The following is a 21,044-nucleotide window of genomic DNA, read 5'->3' on the forward strand; positions in this document are numbered from 1 at the left end:
CATGGGGTCACAAAGAGCTGGACACGACTGAGCAACTGAACTGAACTGATAATAAGCCTGAAATCATTTTCTCAGTTACATTATTTAAATTGGAATCACAAGCAAATCTGTTATTCTGACCTATTTTTCTTAAACATTATAAACAGCTAAAATACCAAATTGTACAAATACTAATATATGGGCTTTCTGCTCTTAAAATTTTATGAAATTCATTGTAAATTTTCCTGAATTAAAGATGTTTGTAACTTTGGGGATTGCTTCCTCAACTCACTGTGATTTCTTAATGACCTTAGCTAGTCCTTAGACACAACGATGCGTGTCTCTATGCTCCAAACTAGTGGCACGTCTTTGTTTTATAGTTGGCTTTGTTCTTGAAACAGGTGCTCTTACAGTCGTGTTTCTTTTTTTCTTCCCCCAAACTTTAAACTTTTAATTCTGTGTTGGAGTATAGCCAATTAACAATGTTGTGGTAGTTTCAGGTGGACAGCAAAGGGACTCAACCATACATATACATGTATCCGTTCTCCCCCAAACCCTCCTCCCATCCAGGCTGCCACATAACTGTTGAGGAAAGTTCCATGTGCTATAGAATAGGTCTTTGTTGGTTATCTATTTTAAATATAGCAGTGTGTACATGACTTCCCAGAGTCCCTAACTATCCCTTCCCCCCAGCAACCATAACTTCGTTTCCTAAGTTTGTGAGTCTCTTTCTGTTTTTAAGTAAGTTCATTTGTATCATTTCTTTTTAGATTCTCCATATAAAGGATGTCATATGGTATTTCTCCTTCTCTGTCTGACTTACTTCACTCAGTATGACACTCTCTGGGTCCATCCATGTGGCTGCAAATGGCATTATTCCCTTCTTTTTAATGGTTGAGTAATATTCCACTATATGTATATGTACCATATCTTCTTTATCCATTCCTCTGTTGATGGACATTTAGGTTGCTTCCATGTCCTGGCTATTGTAAACAGTGCTGCAGTGATCATTGGGGTGCAAGTATCCTTCCAGATTATGTTCTTCTCTGAATGTATGCCCAGGAGTAGAATTGCAGGGTCATACGATAGCTCTATTTTTAGCTTTTTAAAGAACCTCTATACTGTTCTCCAGCAATCCACTCACAGTGTTCTTGCCTGGAGAATCCCAGGGACGGGGGAGCCTGGTGGGCTGCCGTCTATGGGGTTGCACAGAGTCAGACACGACTGAAGCTTCTTAGCAGCAGCATGCTGTTCTCCATAGTGGCTGTACTAATTTACATTCTCATCAACAGTGTGGGAGGGGCTCCCTTCTCTCCACACTGCTCCAGCATTTATTACTTGTCAATTTCCCTCATGGCTCAGCTGGTAAAGAATCCGCCTCTGATTTGGGAGACCTAGGTTCAGTCCTGGGTTGGGAAGATCCCCTGAAGAAGGGAATGGCTACCCACTCCGGTATTCTGACCTGGAGAATTCCATGGAATGTATAGCCCATGGGGTCACAAAGAGCTGGACATGACTGAGACTTTCACTTTCATTTCATTCTGATCGTTGTGAGGTGATATCTCATTGTAGTTTTGATTTGCCTTTCTCTAATAACTTGTGATGTGGAACAGCTTTTCATGTGCTACTGGCCATCTGTATATCCTCTTTGCAGAAATGTTTATTCAGATCTTCTGCCCATTTTTTGAGTCATTGTTTGTTTTGGTATTATTATTTGTGGGTACCCACCTGATGGGTATGGGATTTGATTTTATAATGATTGCACCCCTCCTACCGGTGGGTTCCTGTGTCCTCCTTTTGATGGTTGTTCTCGCAGGAGATGAGCACACATCCTTCTCCTCTGGCGTCTGAGTGGGTTGTTTGTTTGATGCTATTAAGTGTCATAAACTGCTTGTGAATTTCAGAAACAAATCCCTTAATCAGTCACATCATTTGAAAATATTTTCTCCCAATCTGTAGGTTGTCTTTTCATTTTGTTTATTGTTTCTTTTGCTGTACAAAACCTTTTGAGTTTAAATAGGTCCCGTTTGTTCATATTTGCTTTTATTTCCATTATTCTGGGATATGGATTGAAAAAGATGTTACTGTGATTTATGTCATAGAGTGTTATACCCATGTTTTCCTCTAGGAGTTTTATAGTGTCTGGTCTCACAGTTAGGTCTTTAATCCATTTGGAGCTTATTTCTGTGTATGGAGTTAAGAAATGGTCTAATTTCATTTTATTTTACTTGTGGCTATCTACTTTGCCCAGCACAGTTTGTTGAAGAGACTGTCTTTCCAACATCGAGTAGTCTTGCCTCCTTTGTCATAGATTAATTGACTGTAGGTGCGTGGGCTTACAGAGAAGGTGATGGCACCCCATTCCAGTACTCTTGCCTGGAAAATCTCATGGACGGAGGAGCCTGGTAGGCTGCAGTCCATGGGGTCGTGAAGAGTCGACACGACTGAGCGTCTTCACTTTCACTTTTCACTTTCATGCATTGGAGAAGGAAATGGCAACCCACTCCAGTGTTCTTGCCTGGAGAATCCCAGGGACAGGGGAGCCTGGTGGGATGCCGTCTATGGGGGCGCACAGAGTTGGACACGACTGAAGCGACTTAGCAGCAGCAGCAGCTTGGGCTTATTTCTGGATTTTCTATCCAGTTTCATTGATCTATATTTTTATTTTGTTTTTGTGCTAGTACCGTACTGTTTTGATGACTGGCTTTGTAGTACAGTCTGAAGTTAGGGAGCCTGATTCCTCCAGCTCTGTTATTCTTTGTGGAGATTGCTTTGGCTATTCAGTGTCTTTTGTGTCTCCGTATAAGTGTTGAGATTTTTTTGTTCTAGTTCTGTGAAAAATGTCATTGGTAATTTGATAGGGATTGCATTGAATCTGTAGATTGCCTTGGGTAGTATAGTCATTTTGACCGTATTGATTCATTCAATCCACGGACATGGTATATCTTTCCATCTGTTTATGTCTTCTTCAATTTCTTTCATCAGCATCTTATAGTTTTTAGAGTACAAGTCTTGTCGTCTTTGGTAAGTTTATTCTTAGGTATTTTACTCTTTTTTAAAAATTTTATTTATTTTTATTTTATTTTACTCTTTTTCATGCAGTGGTAAATAGGATTGCTTCTTGAATTTCTCTTTCTGATCTTTCATTGTTAGTGTATAGAAATGCAACAGATTTCTGTGTATTAACTTTACAAAATTCACTGATGAGTTCTAGTAGTTTTCTGGTAGCATCTTTAGTATCTTCTATGTATAGTATCATGTCATCTGCACTGGCAATTTAACTTTTCCAATTTGGGTTCTCATTACTTCTTTTTCTTCTCTGATTCCCTGTAGCTAGGACTTCCAAAACTATGTTGAATAAAACTGGTAAGAGTGGGCATTCTAGTCTTGTTCCTGATCTTAGAGGGAATGCTTTCAGCTTTCCACCATTGGTATGACCTAGTTGTAGGTTTGTCATATATGGCCTTCATTATGTTGAGGTATGTACCCTCTATGTACACTTTCTGTAGAGTTTTTTTTATCATAAATGGGTGTCAAATTTTGTCAAAAGATTTTCCTGCATCTATTGAGATGATCATATGGTTTTTATTCTTCAATTTGTTGATGTGGTGTATCATACTGATTGATTTGCAGATGTTGAAGAATCCTTGCATCCCTGGGATGAATCCTGCTTGATCATGGCATATGAGCTTTTTAGTGTATCATTGGATACAAATTGCTAATATTTTGTTGAGGATTTTTGCATCTATGTTCATCAGTGATATTGGCCTGTAATTTTCTTCTTTTGTGGTATCTTTCTCTGGTTTTGATATCAGGGTGATGGTGGCCTCATAAAATGAGTTTAGAAGTTTTCCTTCCTCTGCAACTTTCTGAAAGTTTCAGAATAAGTGTTAACTCTTCTCTAAATGTTTGATAAAATTCACCTGTGAAGCCATCAGGTCCTGGACTTTGTTTGTTGGAAGGTTTTTGATCATGATTTCAATTTCAGTGCTTGTGATTGGTCTGTTCATATTTTTTATTTCTTCCTGGTTCAATATGGAGACTGTCCCTTTCTAAGAATTTGTCCATTTCTTCCAGGTTGGCTGTTTTACTGGCATATAGTTGTTCATAGTAGTCTCTTATGATCCTTGGTGTTTCTGTGTAGCCAGTTGTAGCTTCTTCTTTTTCATTTCTAATTTTACTGATTTGGGTCCTCTCCTTTTTTTTCTTGCAGGTTTATCAATTTTATCTTTTCAAAGAACCAGCTTTTAGTTTCATTGGTCTTTGTGCATGTTTTCTTGGTCTCTATTTCATTTATTTCTGTTCTCATCTTAATGATTTCCTTTCTTCTACTGACTGCCCAAGTTTTGTTTGTTGTTCTTTCTCTAGTTGTTTTAGGTGTGAGGTTAGGTTGTTTACTTGAGATTTTTCTTGTTTCTTGAGGTAAGATTGTATTGTTATAAACTTCCCTCTTAGAACTGCATTTGCTGCATCCCGTAAGTTTTGGACTGTTGAGCTTTTGTTTTCATTTGTCTCTAGGTAATGTACTCTTATAGTTCTGTTTCTTTAGAATCTGTTTAAATGGTCCAAGTTCATTAGTCAATCATCAGACAAGCTGTCATATCACTTGAGTGGATTCAAGTCAATCTGTTTACTGTTTAGTTCTTTTGGGAATCACTTTTATATGTTTCCTATTTGCTGAGTGCCACAAATCCTTCAGAATTAAAATGACATCATTAGAATCTTTGTGTGACTTTATCTGACTCTGTGGGCACAGTATTAAGGTCATGACAATAATACCTATGTTAACCAAAAATACAAAGCTCAACATTCAGAAAACAAAGATCATGGCATCCGGTCCCATCACTTCATGGGAAATAGATGGGGAAACAGTGGAAACAGTGTCAGACTTCATTTTTGGGGGCTCTAAAATCACTGCAGATGGTGATTGCACCCATGAAATTAAAAGACACTTACTGGACATCACGCGGCCTTCTCCCGGCGCCGACACAAAGAGCGGCGCGGAGAGGCCGCTGCAGGGGGAGCCGGTTGCCGCCGCTGCCGCCCAGGCCCGCCGCCCGCGGCCCGCGCCCTTCCTCCTGTGCCGCCGCTGCCGCCTCGGTCACCGCCGCCCGCGCCCCCAGCACGCCGCTGAGCCTGTGCCCGGCCGCGCCGGCCCCTTCCCATGCGGGCGGCGCGGGCCCTGGGAGGGGCGCCCACAGCCAGCTGCGCAGCATGCACTTGGGGGGTTGGCTTTGCCTCGTCCAGGCCGTGCGTGGTGGATCTGAGCTGGAACCAGAGCGTCTCCTTCTTCGGCTGGTGGGCCGGGTCCGGGGAACCCTTCTCCTTTTATGGGGACATCATCGCTTTCCCTTTGCAGGATTACGGTGGGATCATGGCAGGGCTGGGCTCCGATCCCTGGTGGAAGAAAACCCTTTACTTGACCGGGGAAGCTTTGCTGGCCGCAGCTGCGTATCTGCTCCACAAACTCCTGGTCATTAGGAAACAGCAAGAGATTGACTCCAAAGATGCTATTATTTTGCATCAGTTTGCAAGACCTAACAATGGTGTCCCCAGTTTATCTCCTTTCTGTTTGAAAATGGAAACTTATTTAAGGATGGCTGACTTACCCTATCAGAATTATTTCAAATCCCACTGCTGGGCATACACACTGAGGAAACCAGAATTGAAAGAGACACATGTACCCCAATGTTCATCGCAGCACTGTTTATAATAGCCAGGACATGGAAACAACCTAGATGTCCATCAGCAGATGAATGGATAAGAAAGCTGTGGTACATATACACAATGGAGTATTACTCAGCCGTTAAAAAGAATTCATTTGAATCAGTTCTGATGAGATGGATGAAACTGGAGCCGATTATACAGAGTGAAGTAAGCCAGAAAGAAAAACACCAATACAGTATACTAACACATATATATGGAATTTAGAAAGATGGCAATGACGACCCTGTATGCAAGACAGGAAAAAAAGACGCAGCTGTGTATAACGGACTTTTGGACTCAGAGGGAGAGGGAGAGGGTGGGATGATATGGGAGAATGGCATTCTATCATGTATACTATCATGTAAGAATTGAATCCCTAGTCTATGTCTGACGCAGGATACAGCATGCTTGGGGCTGGTGCATGGGGATGACCCACAGAGATGTTATGGGGAGGGAGGTGGGAGGGGGGGTTCATGTTTGGGAACACATGTAAGAATTAAAAGATTTTAAAATTAAAAAAATAAAAAACTTAATACTAAAAAAAATAAAATAAATGTCGGCTGAGATATCTAGATGGTAAAATTATAGGGTTTTTTGGGTTGTTCTTTATACATTTCTATATTTAAAAACTAATAAAACATTTAAGTATAAAAAAAAAAGAATTATTTCAGTGGAAAACTCTCTGCTCAAGGGAAAATGCCTTGGATTGAATATAATCATGAAAAAGTTTCCGGGACAGAATTCATAATTGACTTTCTGGAAGAGAAACTTGGAGTGAATTTAAACAAAAACCTTGGTCCTCATGAAAGAGCCATCTCCAGGGCAGTGACTAAGATGGTGGAGGAGCATTTCTACTGGTGACAAGAAGTACATCATGGGGCCCAAGCTCTCCACCCTCGATGCTACTGTCTTTGGACGCTTGGCCCAGGTGATGTGGACCTTACCTGGGACGAGACCTGAATGGCTGATTAAAGGTGAGCTGATCAATCTCGCTATGTACTGTGAGAGGATAAGGAGAAAATTCTGGCCTGAGTGGCACCATGATGATGACAACGCCGTCTATGAGTCAGAGGAGAGCAGTGACGGCAGCAAAACACATACGCCCCTGCTGGACTTCAGCTTTTACTCAAGGACAGAGACCTTTGAAGACGAGGAAGCAGAGAACAGTTTTTCCAGAACCCCAGACACAGATTTCACTGGACACTCGCTCTTTGACTCTGACGTGGACTTGGATGACTACACAGACCATGAACAGTGCAAGTGACGGCCAGCCTCGCTGACCCTCCTGTTGGAGCTGCCACTCCCTGGGGCCAGACCAGTTTCCCAGGCAGAAATCCATCGAGCTTGGAGGAGATCTTCGTGCTTGGCACAGTTCTCACAAGCTAACTGGAGTAGAGCAGCCTTATTTCTTTTTTGTACAAACAAGACTCAGAACCATTCCTATGGCTCCATTTAAAGCAAAGAGGCAAAAAAATTAAAAAGTCAGCATGGTTCCTGAAATCCATTTTTGTTTTCATTAGAAAACTAACATTGTGAGCAGTGCAAGACCAGGTTGTCCACAGACTGCTTATACGTTGATCCCCTGCAACCTGAGGGCTTAGGTGTGAGTTGGATCCTTGAACATCCTTCATCCAGTAGGATTCAAAGTCATGAGTGATGTCATCAGAAGGAATGCAGGAGATAAATGTTCTTTGGTGGCCACTTGTATTTTCTGTGTGTATATTGTATGTTGAAATATAAGTCAAATAAAATCCATAGATATTCAAAAATAGGTAAATAAAAGACACTTACTGCTTGGAAGAAAAGTTATGACCAACCTAGATAGCATATTGAAAAGCAGAGATATTACTTTGCCAACAAAGGTCCGTCTAGTCAAGGCTATGTTTTTTCCAGTGGTCATGTATGGATGTGAGATTTGGACTGTGAAGAAAGCTGAGAGCCAAGTTATTGATGCTTTTGAACTGTGGTGTTGGAGAAGACTCTTGAGAGTCCCTTGGACTGCAAGGAGATCCAACCAGTCCATCCTAAAGGAGATCAGTCCTGGGTGTTCATTGGAAGGACTGATGCTGAAGCTGAAACTCCAGTACTTTGGCTACCTCATGCGAAGAACTGATTCATTTGAAAAGAGCCTGATGCTGGGAGGGATTGGGGGCAGGAGGAGAAGGGGACAACAGAGGATGAGATGACTGGATGGCATCACCTACTTGATGGACGTGAGTTTGAGTGAACTCTGGGAGTTGGTGATGGACAGGGAGGCCTGGTGTGCTGCAATTCATGGGGTCGCAAAGAGTCAGACACGACTGAGCGACTGAACTAACCAAAAAACATAATGATGATTCTGATTATTTATTTGATAGTCTTTCCAACAGTGTGGTTCTCATGTAACCTACCACTTTCAAGGAAATAAAAGTGGATTTTATGCTTATGTGTATTGTAAAGCGAGACCTTTTTGATAGTAAAATAATGCCAGTCATTTATCTGTACCCCAAGTTATCTCATAATGTGTCCAAAGGAAACAATTAAAGTAATAAACTCTTTAGAATGTTCATAACTTTTTCCCTCTTAAGATTTATTTATTTTTTCTCTACTTCCTTTTGTTGCATCCCTCTTCTACTTCTGCATCTCTTTCATTCCCTTTATTCTCTTTCCTTTCAGACTTACTGATCTGGAGAGCTATAGTAAAGGTGAATAAAAATAACAGAGAAATGATGATGATATTTAGTTGCCAGACTTGGTGCTGGTACACAATTTATAATCTATAGTTATGTGTTATTTGCTTGAATTTTAGAAAACCACTTTAACATTATGTTATCTTGAGACTGAGTGATAAGAGGGTTGAGGCAGTTTTTTAAAACAGTAAACCTCTTTTCTAGCAAAGTTAATACATTTAAAGTGTCTAATGTCTTGTGTTAGCTAGATGATATTACGTCTAAAGACATATATTCCTTCTATGTTTCAGTGGACTAATAAATTCCAACCAGAGATATATGCAGATCTTACACTAAAAAGGCAAAATTTTAAAAATTTAAAGAGGATTAATAACATATAAATCAGGCCTGACTGAATCAAGCAATAAAGGTGTAATTTTTGTAGACAGAAAAAATTCTGTTGTCTGGTAGTTACTTTTAATTTTTCTTATTCTTATTTATGGGAAGATTTTAACAACCAATTTCTTTATACCTAGAATAGTTAAATTCATACAGTCAGAAAGTACATTGGTAGATGCTGGGATTTGGGAGAGGGAGTTAGAAGGGAGAATGAGGAGTTACTGTTTAATGGGGACAGAGTTCAGTTTAGGAAGGTGAAAAATTAGGAGATGGGTGTTGTCAGAGTTGCACAACAATGTGAATGTACCTGGTGCCCCTGAACTGTATAGTTAAATATGATTAAAATAGTATGTTTTATATTAGAAGACTTTTTACCACAATAAAAATATTTTAAAAAAACCTATCTCGAAGCTTCCCAGGTGGCTCCATGGTAAGAATCCACCTGCCAGTGCAGGGAACACAGGTTCCATCCCTGAGTGGGGAAGATCCCCTGGAGAAGAGAATGGCACCCCACTCCAGTATTTGTGCCTGGGAAATCCCGTGGACAGAGGAGCCTGGCAGGCTACTGTCCATGGGGCACAAAGAGTTGGACCCAACGTTGTGACTAACCAACAAAAACCAGTATCTTAATATTTAATATGGTGTGTGTCGGAGAAGGCAATGGCACCCCACTCCAGCACTCTTGCTTGGAAAATCCCATGGACAGAGGAGCCTGGTAGGCTGCAGTCCCTGGGGTCGCTAGGAGTCGAACACGACTGAGCAACTTCACTTTCACTTTTCACTTTCACACATTGGAGAAGGAAATGGCAACCCACTCCAGTGTTCTTGCCTGGAGAATCCCAGGGACGGGGGAGTCTAGTGGGCTGCTGTCTCTGGGGTCGCACAGAGTTGGACACGACAGAAGCAACTTAGCAGCAGTAAGCAGCAGCAGCAGCAGCATGGTGTGTGTGAGAATATAGCATTTGCTTTACAATAGGTAATCATAAGCATCTTATTTTGCCCCTCACTTTTCTTTCTTTCTGCCTTCCCTGCTTCTTTCCCTCCCTCCTTCCTCTCTTTCTCTCTTTCTCCTTTACCTTCGAGAGGGGAAGTTATTCTTTTGCCTTTATATGAAACTCAAGTTCATGCTTCTCTGTTCATCCTTTGAGAATAATAACTGCAATCACATATGTTGAAAATGTAATATTTCTTTAACTAAAAGCTCAAAGAAAGAAAGTGTTAGTCACTCAGTCGTGTCCGACTCTTTGCGACCCCATGGTCTGTAGCCTGCCAGGCTCCTCTGTTCATGGGATTCTCCAGGCAAGAGTACTGGAGTGGGGTGCCATGCCCTTCTTCAATAATTAGGGCTTGCCTGGTGGTTCCCAGACAGTAAAGCATCTGGCTGCAATGTGGAAGACCCAGGTTTGATCCCTGGGTCAGGAAGATCCCCTGGAGAAACGAAGACCTGGTGCAGCCAAAAGCAAATTTAATTAAGTAATTACTTACAAAGTTGTTTAAAAAAATTCTACCTGGAGTACCGCCTGAGATTCCCAGAGTACTGACCAGAAGGAGGAGGAAATGAGGAAGCATTAGAAAAGGAAGTATGAGGGGAGAGGGAGCAGAGGAAGAGGAAGAAGAATTGGGTATTGGCTAGAAGGAAAATCTTTCTCTCGTTTTCCGGTTTTCTCTAGTTTATGTCCAGCAGGGGCTACTCTCCAGTTCCTGCTCATAGCAGTGACTTCTCTTGTGGAGCACAGACTCTAGGTGCGTGGACGTCCGTAGTTGCGGCACATGGGCTCCGTAGTTGCAGGTTGCGGGCTCCCGGGCTCAGTTGCTCCACAGCATGTGGAATCTTCCTGGACCAGGGATCAAACCTGCATTGGCAGGCGGATTCTTTACCACTGAGCCACCAGGGAAAGTCCATTTTTTTTAATAGCTTTATTGAGATATAATTGACACACCGTAGAATTCACCTTTTTAAAATATATCTTCAGAGTTCTGCAACCATTGCCACAGTCCAAAGTTGGGGACATTTTCATCATCTGGATAAGATCTCATTAACTCCGAGCTATGTGTTCTGCTCCTCGCCCCTCTTCCCCTCTCCCACTCAGCTAATATCCGAGTTAATAGAGCTTGCCTCCTCCGCCAGCTGTCTTGTGTGCCCTGTCCTCCCTCTCACTGCTGTCTTAACCTAAGCCTTCAGATTCCTGAAGTATCAAGCTCAAGTCTATGGTGTCCTCCCTACCTCCAGAGAACACATACCAAACATCCAAAGGCTCCTTCCCACCGCCTCCCACTGGAAGAGGCATGAGAATCAGTACAGCTGTCTTCAAAGAAGTTCTCTTTATGCAGTTTTCTCCCTGCTGTTTATACCCTGTGTGTAGGTTTTAGAGCTATCTAACTGGTTCTCATTCATATTGCTTTGGAACTTTGCTACAGACTAGTCTTTCTCACAAGTCACGTTGGTATCTGATGGCTAATAGTATCTTCTGTTGACATTTCCAATTTAATATAGTGTTTTATGTAGAAGATTATTCAGATACCTTTTAGAAAGGAATGAAGCTTCTATTTTTTTTAATTCAATAACTGTGCCATTACTGTGCTATTATATAATAAAGTACATGAGAAACTTCAAGAGTTGGAGGGTAGGGGATCTGAATAAATGATCCTTTCTTGTTCAAGCTGGATAAAAGCCCTGTGACTTTTTCAAAGCATTATCTTACATTTTCCCTCTAACCACCACATTGCTCATTTAAGTAGACGCCCCTCAAGGCAGACTCTAAGAATTAAATGCTATGATAAACAAGTGAAAAGGAAAGTAATGGGACAAAGCTGGCCTCCTGTATAGAACTGTAGTTGATGTTTTTCCATCTGGGTTAAAGTATCATAAATGTAAATTAAAAGAAAATATTAGGTTTTCTTGATAGCTGAGTAAGCAAAGTCAACTTTTATCAGAAAAAGATGTTTATTTTTAAAACATCTCTTAAAGTTTAATGAAGGATATAACTACAGAAAATAAGTATTTAACATTTTCTACTCCTTCTAGTTTCTTTTCCAAACCCACTGCTTCTGCCTATCAATAGATATACATTATTCTTAATTTAGTTTGGTTAGTGTAGAAATCTCAGTGATCATTACAAAGAGCAATTTTCTTTTCAAGGAAGGTTAATTTAGGAAAACGTATAAAGGAAGATTTTGACTAGCTGCATTTCCCTCTTCCAAAGTGAAAAAAGGATTATTGAGCCCCGTGGAAAATCTTGCTTCATCAATATATTGCCTACACAGTGAATGCTTTAAAAAAAATTGAAAATGTCACAACAGAGGCACCTTTCTGATTTTCTGTTAATTCAGCTTCTATAGTGTTTTAGATTACAAAGCATGATTATGAGCATAGCTTCTTTCCTTGCTACAGTCACCTCAAAATGGCGTTATTGTTACTGTTTTGTTATTATTCCCATGTCACATATGGAAAACTGAATTTAGATGTAAAATGACTTTGCCAGGGGCAAATGGTAAGTTGGCAGCAAAAGCTGAGTCTAGAAATATTTAAGTTTATTTAGTGCAAAATTATAGTATATTTTTAGAAATATAGAACTCAGTGAATGGGGAAAAATGTGTCCGTCTTATTTCTAACTTTTTCCACCATGATCATTGGGTCTCCTTTCTAGTCTTTTTACCTGGGATGAATAGAATGAAACCTGAACTCCATCTGGTTGCTTTGATTTAATCGTGTGTACTTTTGGTGTCTCTGGTACTTTGAGTCTCTCTTCTCCCATGAAGTAGTCACCACTGTCACCAAATCAGGCTTGGTCTGCTTGCCACATGACAGGCTCATAAATCAGGAGAGGAGAAATAGCAACTTTATTCGGGAAGCCAAGTATCTGAAAAGATGGCAAACTGGTGTCCTCCAGTACCATCTTATCAGGGTCTGGTTGCCAGTTTCTTTTATAAGAGAGGGGGAGGAGGTGAGAAAGTAAAATTAGAAAGCCATAATTCTTGCAAAATATCTCCTGGGTTGGGCTAGCATCAGAGAGGAGATGTGTTCATTTCTTTTCTGCAGCCTTTCACAGATGGGCAGGGTCAGAATGTCTTCCTGTGAACTGAACAAAGGCACTTTAGTTTAACATTCAGTCAGAGGGGCGGGGGTCCTCGAGGCAGGCCATTGTGTATGCTTTTAGCTATAGACAGCATCCTTCTAGTGATTATAGTAACAAACATAACAAAAAGCAAAGGTTAAAGTTAAAGAAACAGATCCAACATGGAGTCAGATTCTGTTCTTCCCTGTTACACCACTATGGCCATTCTCCAGGTCTGTCTCTGAAGTTGACCGTATTGGGCTAGGGCATATGGTGGTTTTGAGCGTTCTTTTCCTCTAAGTCCTTTCTGTCTACTACTTGAAGCTGTAGGACTATGTAGTATAGATACCGAAGGCCATATTGAGAACTTAGATGGACAGGGACTTCATAGACTCATTACCGATGCAGAACTTTCACTACTGCAAATGCAGGAAAGTGGCTGATGTGTAGACCATCTGTTACCTTTGTTTCGTAGGTAATATGCACGTGTCACTAGCTGAGGCCCTGGAAGTTCGGGGTGGACCACTGCAGGAGGAAGAAATATGGGCTGTATTAAATCAAAGTGCCGAAAGCCTCCAAGAACTATTTAGAAAAGGTAAGTGTGTGTGTGTGTGTGTGTGTGTGTGTGTGTGTGTGGTTGGGAGGGGGGTGCGTGGGGAGGGTCGCAGAAAAGCAGCTACTGTGGCAGACTGCAGAAAGCAGTGCTTTCTTTTATCTCTCTTAGGACTGAAAAAGCTCAGATCTCTGCTTTCACTGGAACATCTTATGTATGCTAAGCACTGAAAATATCATAGTGTTTAAAACTGAACATCTTGCCTATCTCTCTAGAACTTACAGTCCAGTGTGGAAAATACCTGTTAATAAAATACTTCTATAAGCAAACGTAAAAAAATGCAATCATGACAAGGACTACCAGGGAGGGAAATCAGTTGACTCTGAGAGCCCATAGTAGGAGGTTTTGACCTGGTGAAGAGGAAGCAAAAGAAGACTTCCCTGTATAAGTCACCCCTGAGCTTAGACCTGAAAAAAGAAAAGTTAACCAGGTAAGAGGGAGGAAAAATATTCCTGGCAGAAAGAATTATATGTGCATCCCCAGAATAATGAAAATTGAATAACTAGTGTGATGCTGCCTGATGAGGTGGTTATCTGGTGCAAATGGTTGTGTGACAGTTTGAAACTAGAAAATTTACAGAGTGAGTCACCCTTTATTTGTTCAAAACCATTTGATATTGTGCTGAAAAGCTCCACACAAAGATGGTGTTTGCCATTCACACCTTATGTCCAACTCTAATTTAGAATAGTAGATAAAGAAACCAAACTTCATCTAAAGAAAGAATTAAACTTTAAAATTGGTTTTAATTAATTAATCTGAAGTCGAATGGTTCTATGAAGACCTACAAGACCTTTTAGAATTAACACCAAAAAATAGATGTTCTTTTCATTACGTGGGACTGGAATACAAAAGTAGGAAGTCAAGAGATACCTGGAGTAACAGGCAACTTTAGCCTTGGATATAAAATGAAGCGGGGCAAAGGCTAACAGGATTTTGCCAGGAGAACACACTGGTCATAGTAAACACCCTCTTCCAACAGCGCAAGTGACGACTCTACACATGGACATCACCAGATGGTCAATACCAAAATCAGATCGATTATATTCTTTGCAGCTTAAGATGGAAAAACTCTATACAGTCAGCAGAAACAAGCCTGGGAGCTGACTGTGGCTCAGATCATGAACTCCTTATTGCAAAATTCAGACTTAAATTGAAGGAAACAGGGAAAACCACTAGGCCATTCACGTATGACCTAAATGAAATCCCTTACATTATACAGTGGAAGTGACAAATAAATTCGAGAGATTAGATCTGATGGAGTGCCTGAAGAACTATGGATGGAGGTTCATAACACTGTACAGGAGATGGTGATCAAAACCATACCCAAGAAAAGGAAATGCAGAAAGGCAAAATGGTTGTCTGAGTAAGCCTTACAAACAGCTGAGAAAAGAAGAAAAGCAAAAGATAAAGAAAAAAAGTAAAGATTTACCCATCTGAGTGCAGAGTTCCAAAGAATAGCAAGGAGAGATAAGAAAGCCTTCCTAAGTGATCAGTGCAAAGAAATAGAGGAAAACAATAGAATGGGAAAGACTAGAGATCTCTTTGAGAAAATTAGAGATACCAACCAGTACTCTTGCCTGGAAAATCCCATGGATGGAGGAGCCTGGTGGGCTGCAGTCCATGGGGTCGCTAAGTCAGACATGACTGAGCGACTTCACTTTCACCTTTCACTTTCATGCATTGGAGAAGGAAATGGAAACCCACTCCCGTGTTCTTGCCTGGAGAATCCCAGGGACAGGGGAGCCTGGTGGGCTGCCATCTATGGGGTCGCACAGAGTTGAACATGACTGAAGTGACTTAGCAATAGCAAAAAAAGGGAACATTTCATGCAAAGATGGGAACAATAAAGGACAGAAATGGTATGGACCTAACAGAAACAGAAGATATTAAGAAGAGAATACACAGAGCTATATGAAAAAGATCTCAATGAGCCAGATAACCAATATGGTGTGATTACTCACCTGGAACTAGACATCCTGGAATGCAAAGTCAAGTGGGCCCTAGGAAGCATCACTGTGAACAAAGCTAGTGGAGATGATGGAATTCCAGCTAAGTTCTTTCAAATCCTAAAAGATAATGCTGTGAAAGTGCTGCACTCAATATGCCAGCAAATTTGGCAAACTCAGCAGTTGCCACAGGACTGGAAAAAGTCAGCTTTCATTCCAATCCCAAAGAAAGGCAATGCCAAAGAATGTTCAGACTACTGCATAGTTGCACTCATCTCACAGGCTAGCAAAGTAATGCTCAAAATTCTCCAAGCTAGGCTTCAGCAGTGCATGAACTGAGAACTTCCAGATGTTCAAGCTGGATTTAGAAAAGGCAAAGGAACCAGAGATCAAGTTGCCAACATCCGTTGGATCATAGAAAAAGCAAGTGCATTCCAAAAAAACATCTACTTCTGCTTCATTGACTATGCCATACCCTTTTTTGTGGACCACAACAAACTGTGGAAAATTCTTAAAGAGATGGGACTACCAGACCACTTTACCTGCCTCCTGAGAAATCTGTATGCAGGTCAAGAAGCAACAGTTAGAACTGGACACAGAACAACAAACTAGTTGCAAATTGAGAAAGAAGTATGTCAGTGCTGTATGTTGTCACCTTGCTTATTTAACTTACATGCAGAGTACATCATGTGAAATGCCAGGCTGGATGAACATAAGCTGGAATCAAGATTGCCGGGAGAAATATCAATAATCTCAGATATGCAGAGAGTACCACGCTTATGGCAGAAAGCAAAGAAGAACTAAAGAGCCTCTTGATGAAAGTGAAAGAGAAGAGTGAAAAAGCTGGCTTAAAGCTCCACATTCAGAAAATGAAGATCATGGCATCTGGTCCCATCACTTCATGGCAAATAGATGGGGAAACAATGAAAACAACAAAAGGACATTTTTTCTTGGGCTCTAAAATCACTGCAGATAATGACTGCAGCCATGAAATTAAAAGACACTTGCTCCTTGAAAGAAAAGTTATGACTAACCTAGACAGCATATTGAAAAGCAGAGATATTACTTTGCCAACAAAGGTGTATATAGTAAAGCTATGGTTTTTCCAGTAGTCATGTATGAATGTGAGTATTGGGCCATAAGGAAGGTTGAGTGCCGAAGAATTGATGCTTTTGAACTGTGGTGTTGCAGAAGACTCTTGAGAGTCCCTTGGACTACAAGGAGATCTAACCAATCAATCCTAAAGGAAATCAGTCCTGAATATTCATTGGAAGGACTGATACTGAAGCTGAAGCTCCAATACTTTGGCTACCTAATGCGAAGAGCTGACTCAATGGAAAACACCCTGATCTGGGAAAAATTCAGGGCAGGAGGAGAAGAGGGTGATAGAGAATGAAATGGTTGGATGGCATACCAACTTGACGGACATGAGTATGAGCAAGCTCCAGGGGATAGTGTAGGACAGGGAAGTTTCGCGTCCTGCGGTCCGTGGGGTCGCAAAGAGTCAGACACGATCGAGGGACTGAACAACAACAGCAATTAATTAAGCACAATAATTGTAACAGAAATAGGGGAGGATTTGAGGATAGTCAAAGTTCTCGAAGTGGATTCCTGGGTGGGTAACACCCGCGTCACCTAAAGCCTTGTTAGATATGCAGATACTTAGGCTCACACTAGACCCACTGAGAAGGAAATGGCAACCCACTCCAGTATTCTTGCCTGGAAAACTCCATGGACTGAGAAGACTGGTAGGCTACAGTCCATGGGGTCGCAAAGAGTTGGAAACGGCTGTGCTACTTCACTTTCATTTTCAGACCCCCCACTGAACAGGAAATCCTCTGGGTGGAGCCCAGCCTTTTGTGTTTTAGCAAATCTTTAGGGATGTTCTGATGCATGTTAAAGTTTAACTTTAAATGGCAACTCACTCCAGTATTCTTGCCTGGAAAATTCAATGGGTAGACAGAGGAGCTTGGCAGGTTACAGTCCATGGGGTTTCAAAGAGTCAGACACAGCTGAGCGACTAAGCACAGAAGCACGATTCTTTTATAACCTAGATATTTGACAGTCTTCGATTAGAGTTAGGATTCATTTAAAGGAAATTTATTCCTGTTATCTAACACGACTTAGAACCTAGTTCAGTGGACCTTGTTTGCTTCATTTTAATTTTTCAGAGAATTTTCAGAAAAGTATTGGCCCTCTGGAGTACAGAGCAGGTAGCCGTGCTGCAGAGGTGTTGTTGAAGGAAGGTATTACTCAGCTAATTACCAACAGTCCATTAATGTTGAAAAATCATCTCCTACTTGTGAGGTATTGTTTGGAAGATTCCAATAAGTAGAAGGTGTGGCTTGCCCTTAAGGGATACGCACCAAATAGCCAGGTGCCTGTGGAAAGTTTACTGTTTCTAAACAGTGTGCCAGATGTGTGATAGAGACAGGAAGTACTAGGGATGTTCAGAGGAGGGAGAAATAATGCCTTTTTTCATTATGCTAATGGGGAGATCACTGCCCTGCCCATGACTCATAGAATATAAAGCATCTCGCACACTGTGAGTACCTAAGGGTTTCCTTCTTTCAAATTTTGCAGCATTAATAGAGATTGAAACTTCCCCAGTGGCTCAGACAGTAAAGAATCTGCCTCCACTGCAGGAGATCTGGGTTCGACCCCTGGGTCGGGAAGATCCCCTGGAGGAGGGAATGGCTACCCGCTCCAGCATTCTTGCCTGGAGAATCCCATGGACAGAGGAGCCTGGCGGGCTACTGTCCTTAGGTTGCAAAGAGTCAGACACGACTGAGTGACTAATACTTGCATTTTGAGTAGAAATCAAACATCTGAATATTAAGTCCTTGTCACTGAGGTGCAGTTATTGCATAACATATTGGCCCATTACAATAAAGAGATTTATTGGATGTGTTCATAAAATTAATTGTGAGGCAGCTATATCTTAAACACAGCCCAGTGGGATCTGGTTATCATAAAGCCTTCCATTCAACTCACAGAATAACATCAGTGATACAGAGAAATTGAATTTGTGTTCTTTGGCACTCTGGAGATTACCAACTCTTATGATTGATAGTTGGAATTTTCTATTTATTTGGAGGAAACTCATGCTTATTTGATTTAGTTTATCTGAAATCTAAGGGTTTCCTAAATGGCTCTGTAGTTAAGAATCCACTTGCAATATAGGAGACGTGGGTTCGATCCCTGGGTTGGAAAGATCTCCTGGAGCTGGAAATGGCAACCCACTCCAACATTCTTGCCTGGGAAATCCCATGAACAGAGGAGCCTGACAGGCTACAGTCCATGGGGTCTCAAAGAGTTGGACACGGCTGAGCAACTGAGCACAGCACATCTCTGGTTTTTCATTCCTTTTATTTGATAGCACACTGTCTTTTTTTTCCCTTTTTTCTTTTCAGCAGTATCTTTTTGCCACAAGTTCTTCTCCTTTTGTTTTAACAAACTGAAATAAAAATAACTATTTTGTTTGCTTATTTTATGGATGAATGGTGTTTATCTTGGTAGACACACGTATGAATAGTACTGGGAACATTATGGTGAACAAAGCAGGTAAAATACAGTGGTCTCCAAGAAATTTGTTTTTTTATAATGTATTTTCCTCTCTAGATTTTCTTTGTCCTTTTGTGTCTGTTATATAATCTCTTAATTCTCATGGAATTTTTTTTCCCTTTATTTTCTTGAACTTGTGTGTTGCTACTGTGTCTTTTTCAGTGCAAATTGACATTCCTATTAGTATGAATAACGGCTGAAAATAAGCATTTCTAATGGGGGATTATTGAACAGAAGGTCAAGAAAATTATTTCTTCATGTTTTTGAGACTCCTAGTAATTTGAGTCCTTTTTAAAAACAAAATTGTTTGGTAAATATTTATAGAATAATGATATCTAAGCATGACCTTGTTGAGAGATATCATATTCAAATGTGATTCCAAACATTTTGATGATGGTGATGATGATACATGGTTTTTTTGTTATAAGTTCCTTAGTGTTACTATCTTGTGAATCTTAAAACAAGATCAGTGTGATTACTTTTTAGAGTTTTTTGATATTTTTGTCACAGCCTTGCCACATGGTCTGTTTTTGTAATATCCTGTAGGATATTTGTGAGAATTTGAAAAGAATGTGTTTTTTCTATTTCTAAGGTATAACTTAAGCTTAGTAGATGTTTGTGCTTTAAATTTTTTTCCTATATCCTTATTGTTCTTAGGGAAAGTTTAAACTTTTAACTATAAGGATGTTTTTGTCTGTCTTCTTCATGTTTTTGTGCTGTTTTATGATACATATAATGGCTAATGACTAATTTAAATGGACTGGATCTTTTTTCACTGTAAAATAAGCTTCCCCTTCTCCCATTTTTACTACTCATCGCCTAATATCCTATTCCTCTGCTCTTAATATTGTCACCTGTGCTTCCTTGCCATTTACCTAGTATGTTTTTTAATCCTTCCTTAATTTTCAAATAATTTGTATTGTAACTTAGATGTCGTTTGTAAATAATAAGATAGCTGAATTTTACCTTTTTGCCTCACTAATTTCTTTAATTAGGAAATTAAATGTGGCCATTGAAATAAAAGTTCTGGAGGAATTTCATAATCAGAGGTCCACTTGTATCATGACTTCTCACTATATATATCTTTCTCAGTTCATCTTATTAACTGATTGGGAAAGCATATATCTGAAAATGTATACATACTTAAGATTTTAGCTTTTACATCATAGATGAACTCATGCAGGGGCTCATGATAATTAAGTTCTGGATAAATTTTTTTTTTAATGCTGTTCTCACATGCATTCTGGATAATCTTTAGAAATGAAATTATTGCTGTGTTGAAAGTTTTAGCTTACAGTTACAAATTCTGGTAAAGGTGACTTTATCCTTTTTTCTTTTATGAATCATCCATTCAGTGTCATTATCTAAGAAATCTTTGTCCAACTCAGAGTCACAGTTACTGTCTCCTAGGCTTTCTTTGGGCTTCCCTGGTGGCTCAGTGGTAAATAACTCATCTGCCAATGCAGGAGGCACGGGTTTGATCCCTGGGCCAGGAAGATCCCTTGAGGAAGGAAATGGCAACCCCCCCAGGTATATCCTGGGAAATCCCATGGACAGAGGAGCCTGGAGGGCTGCAGTCCATGGGGTCACAATAGAGTCAGACACAACTTAGCAATTAAACAACAACATGCTTTCTTCTAGAACTTTTATACCTCTAAGAATCAAAATTTTTTTCTGCATCTACTGAAACATATGGCTTTGATTCCTTAGTGTGTAATAAAGAAATAAAAGCAAAAATAAGCAAAAGGGACCTAATCAAATACCCATAAGCTTTTGCAAAACAAGGGAAGTAATAAATAAAAGTAAAAAGACAATCTTTGGACTGTGAGAAAATATTTGCAAATGATGTGACTGACAAGAGCTTAATTTCCAAAATATACAAACAGCTTATACAACCTAATTAAAAAATGGCCAACCTAAATAGACATCTCTCCAAAAAAGACATTCAGTTCAGTTCTATTTAGTCGCCTCCTGAACATACCATATGATATCACTTATATATGGAACCTAAAATATGACACAGACTTGTCTATGAAACAGAAACAGATCCACAAACATAGAGAACAGACTTGTTGTTACCAGAGAGGAGGAGGGTAGTGGAGGGGTTGGATGGGGAGTTTGGGACTAGCAGATG

General features: G+C 40.3%; 1 protein-coding gene across 1 annotated transcript in view; it reads left to right on the forward strand.

Moving 5' to 3' along the window:
• PTPN13 (protein tyrosine phosphatase non-receptor type 13) overlaps positions 1–21,044 on the forward strand; it is a 223,801-nt gene that overhangs the window by 39,255 nt on the left and 163,502 nt on the right. The window contains exon 2 of the mRNA XM_052641697.1: positions 13,238–13,382. Within this exon, the coding sequence (XP_052497657.1) occupies positions 13,238–13,382 (145 nt within the window). The remainder of the gene's footprint in view (positions 1–13,237; positions 13,383–21,044) is intronic.

This window comes from Budorcas taxicolor, chromosome 6 (assembly GCF_023091745.1).
Source record: "Budorcas taxicolor isolate Tak-1 chromosome 6, Takin1.1, whole genome shotgun sequence".
NCBI classification, from domain to species: domain Eukaryota; kingdom Metazoa; phylum Chordata; class Mammalia; order Artiodactyla; family Bovidae; genus Budorcas; species Budorcas taxicolor.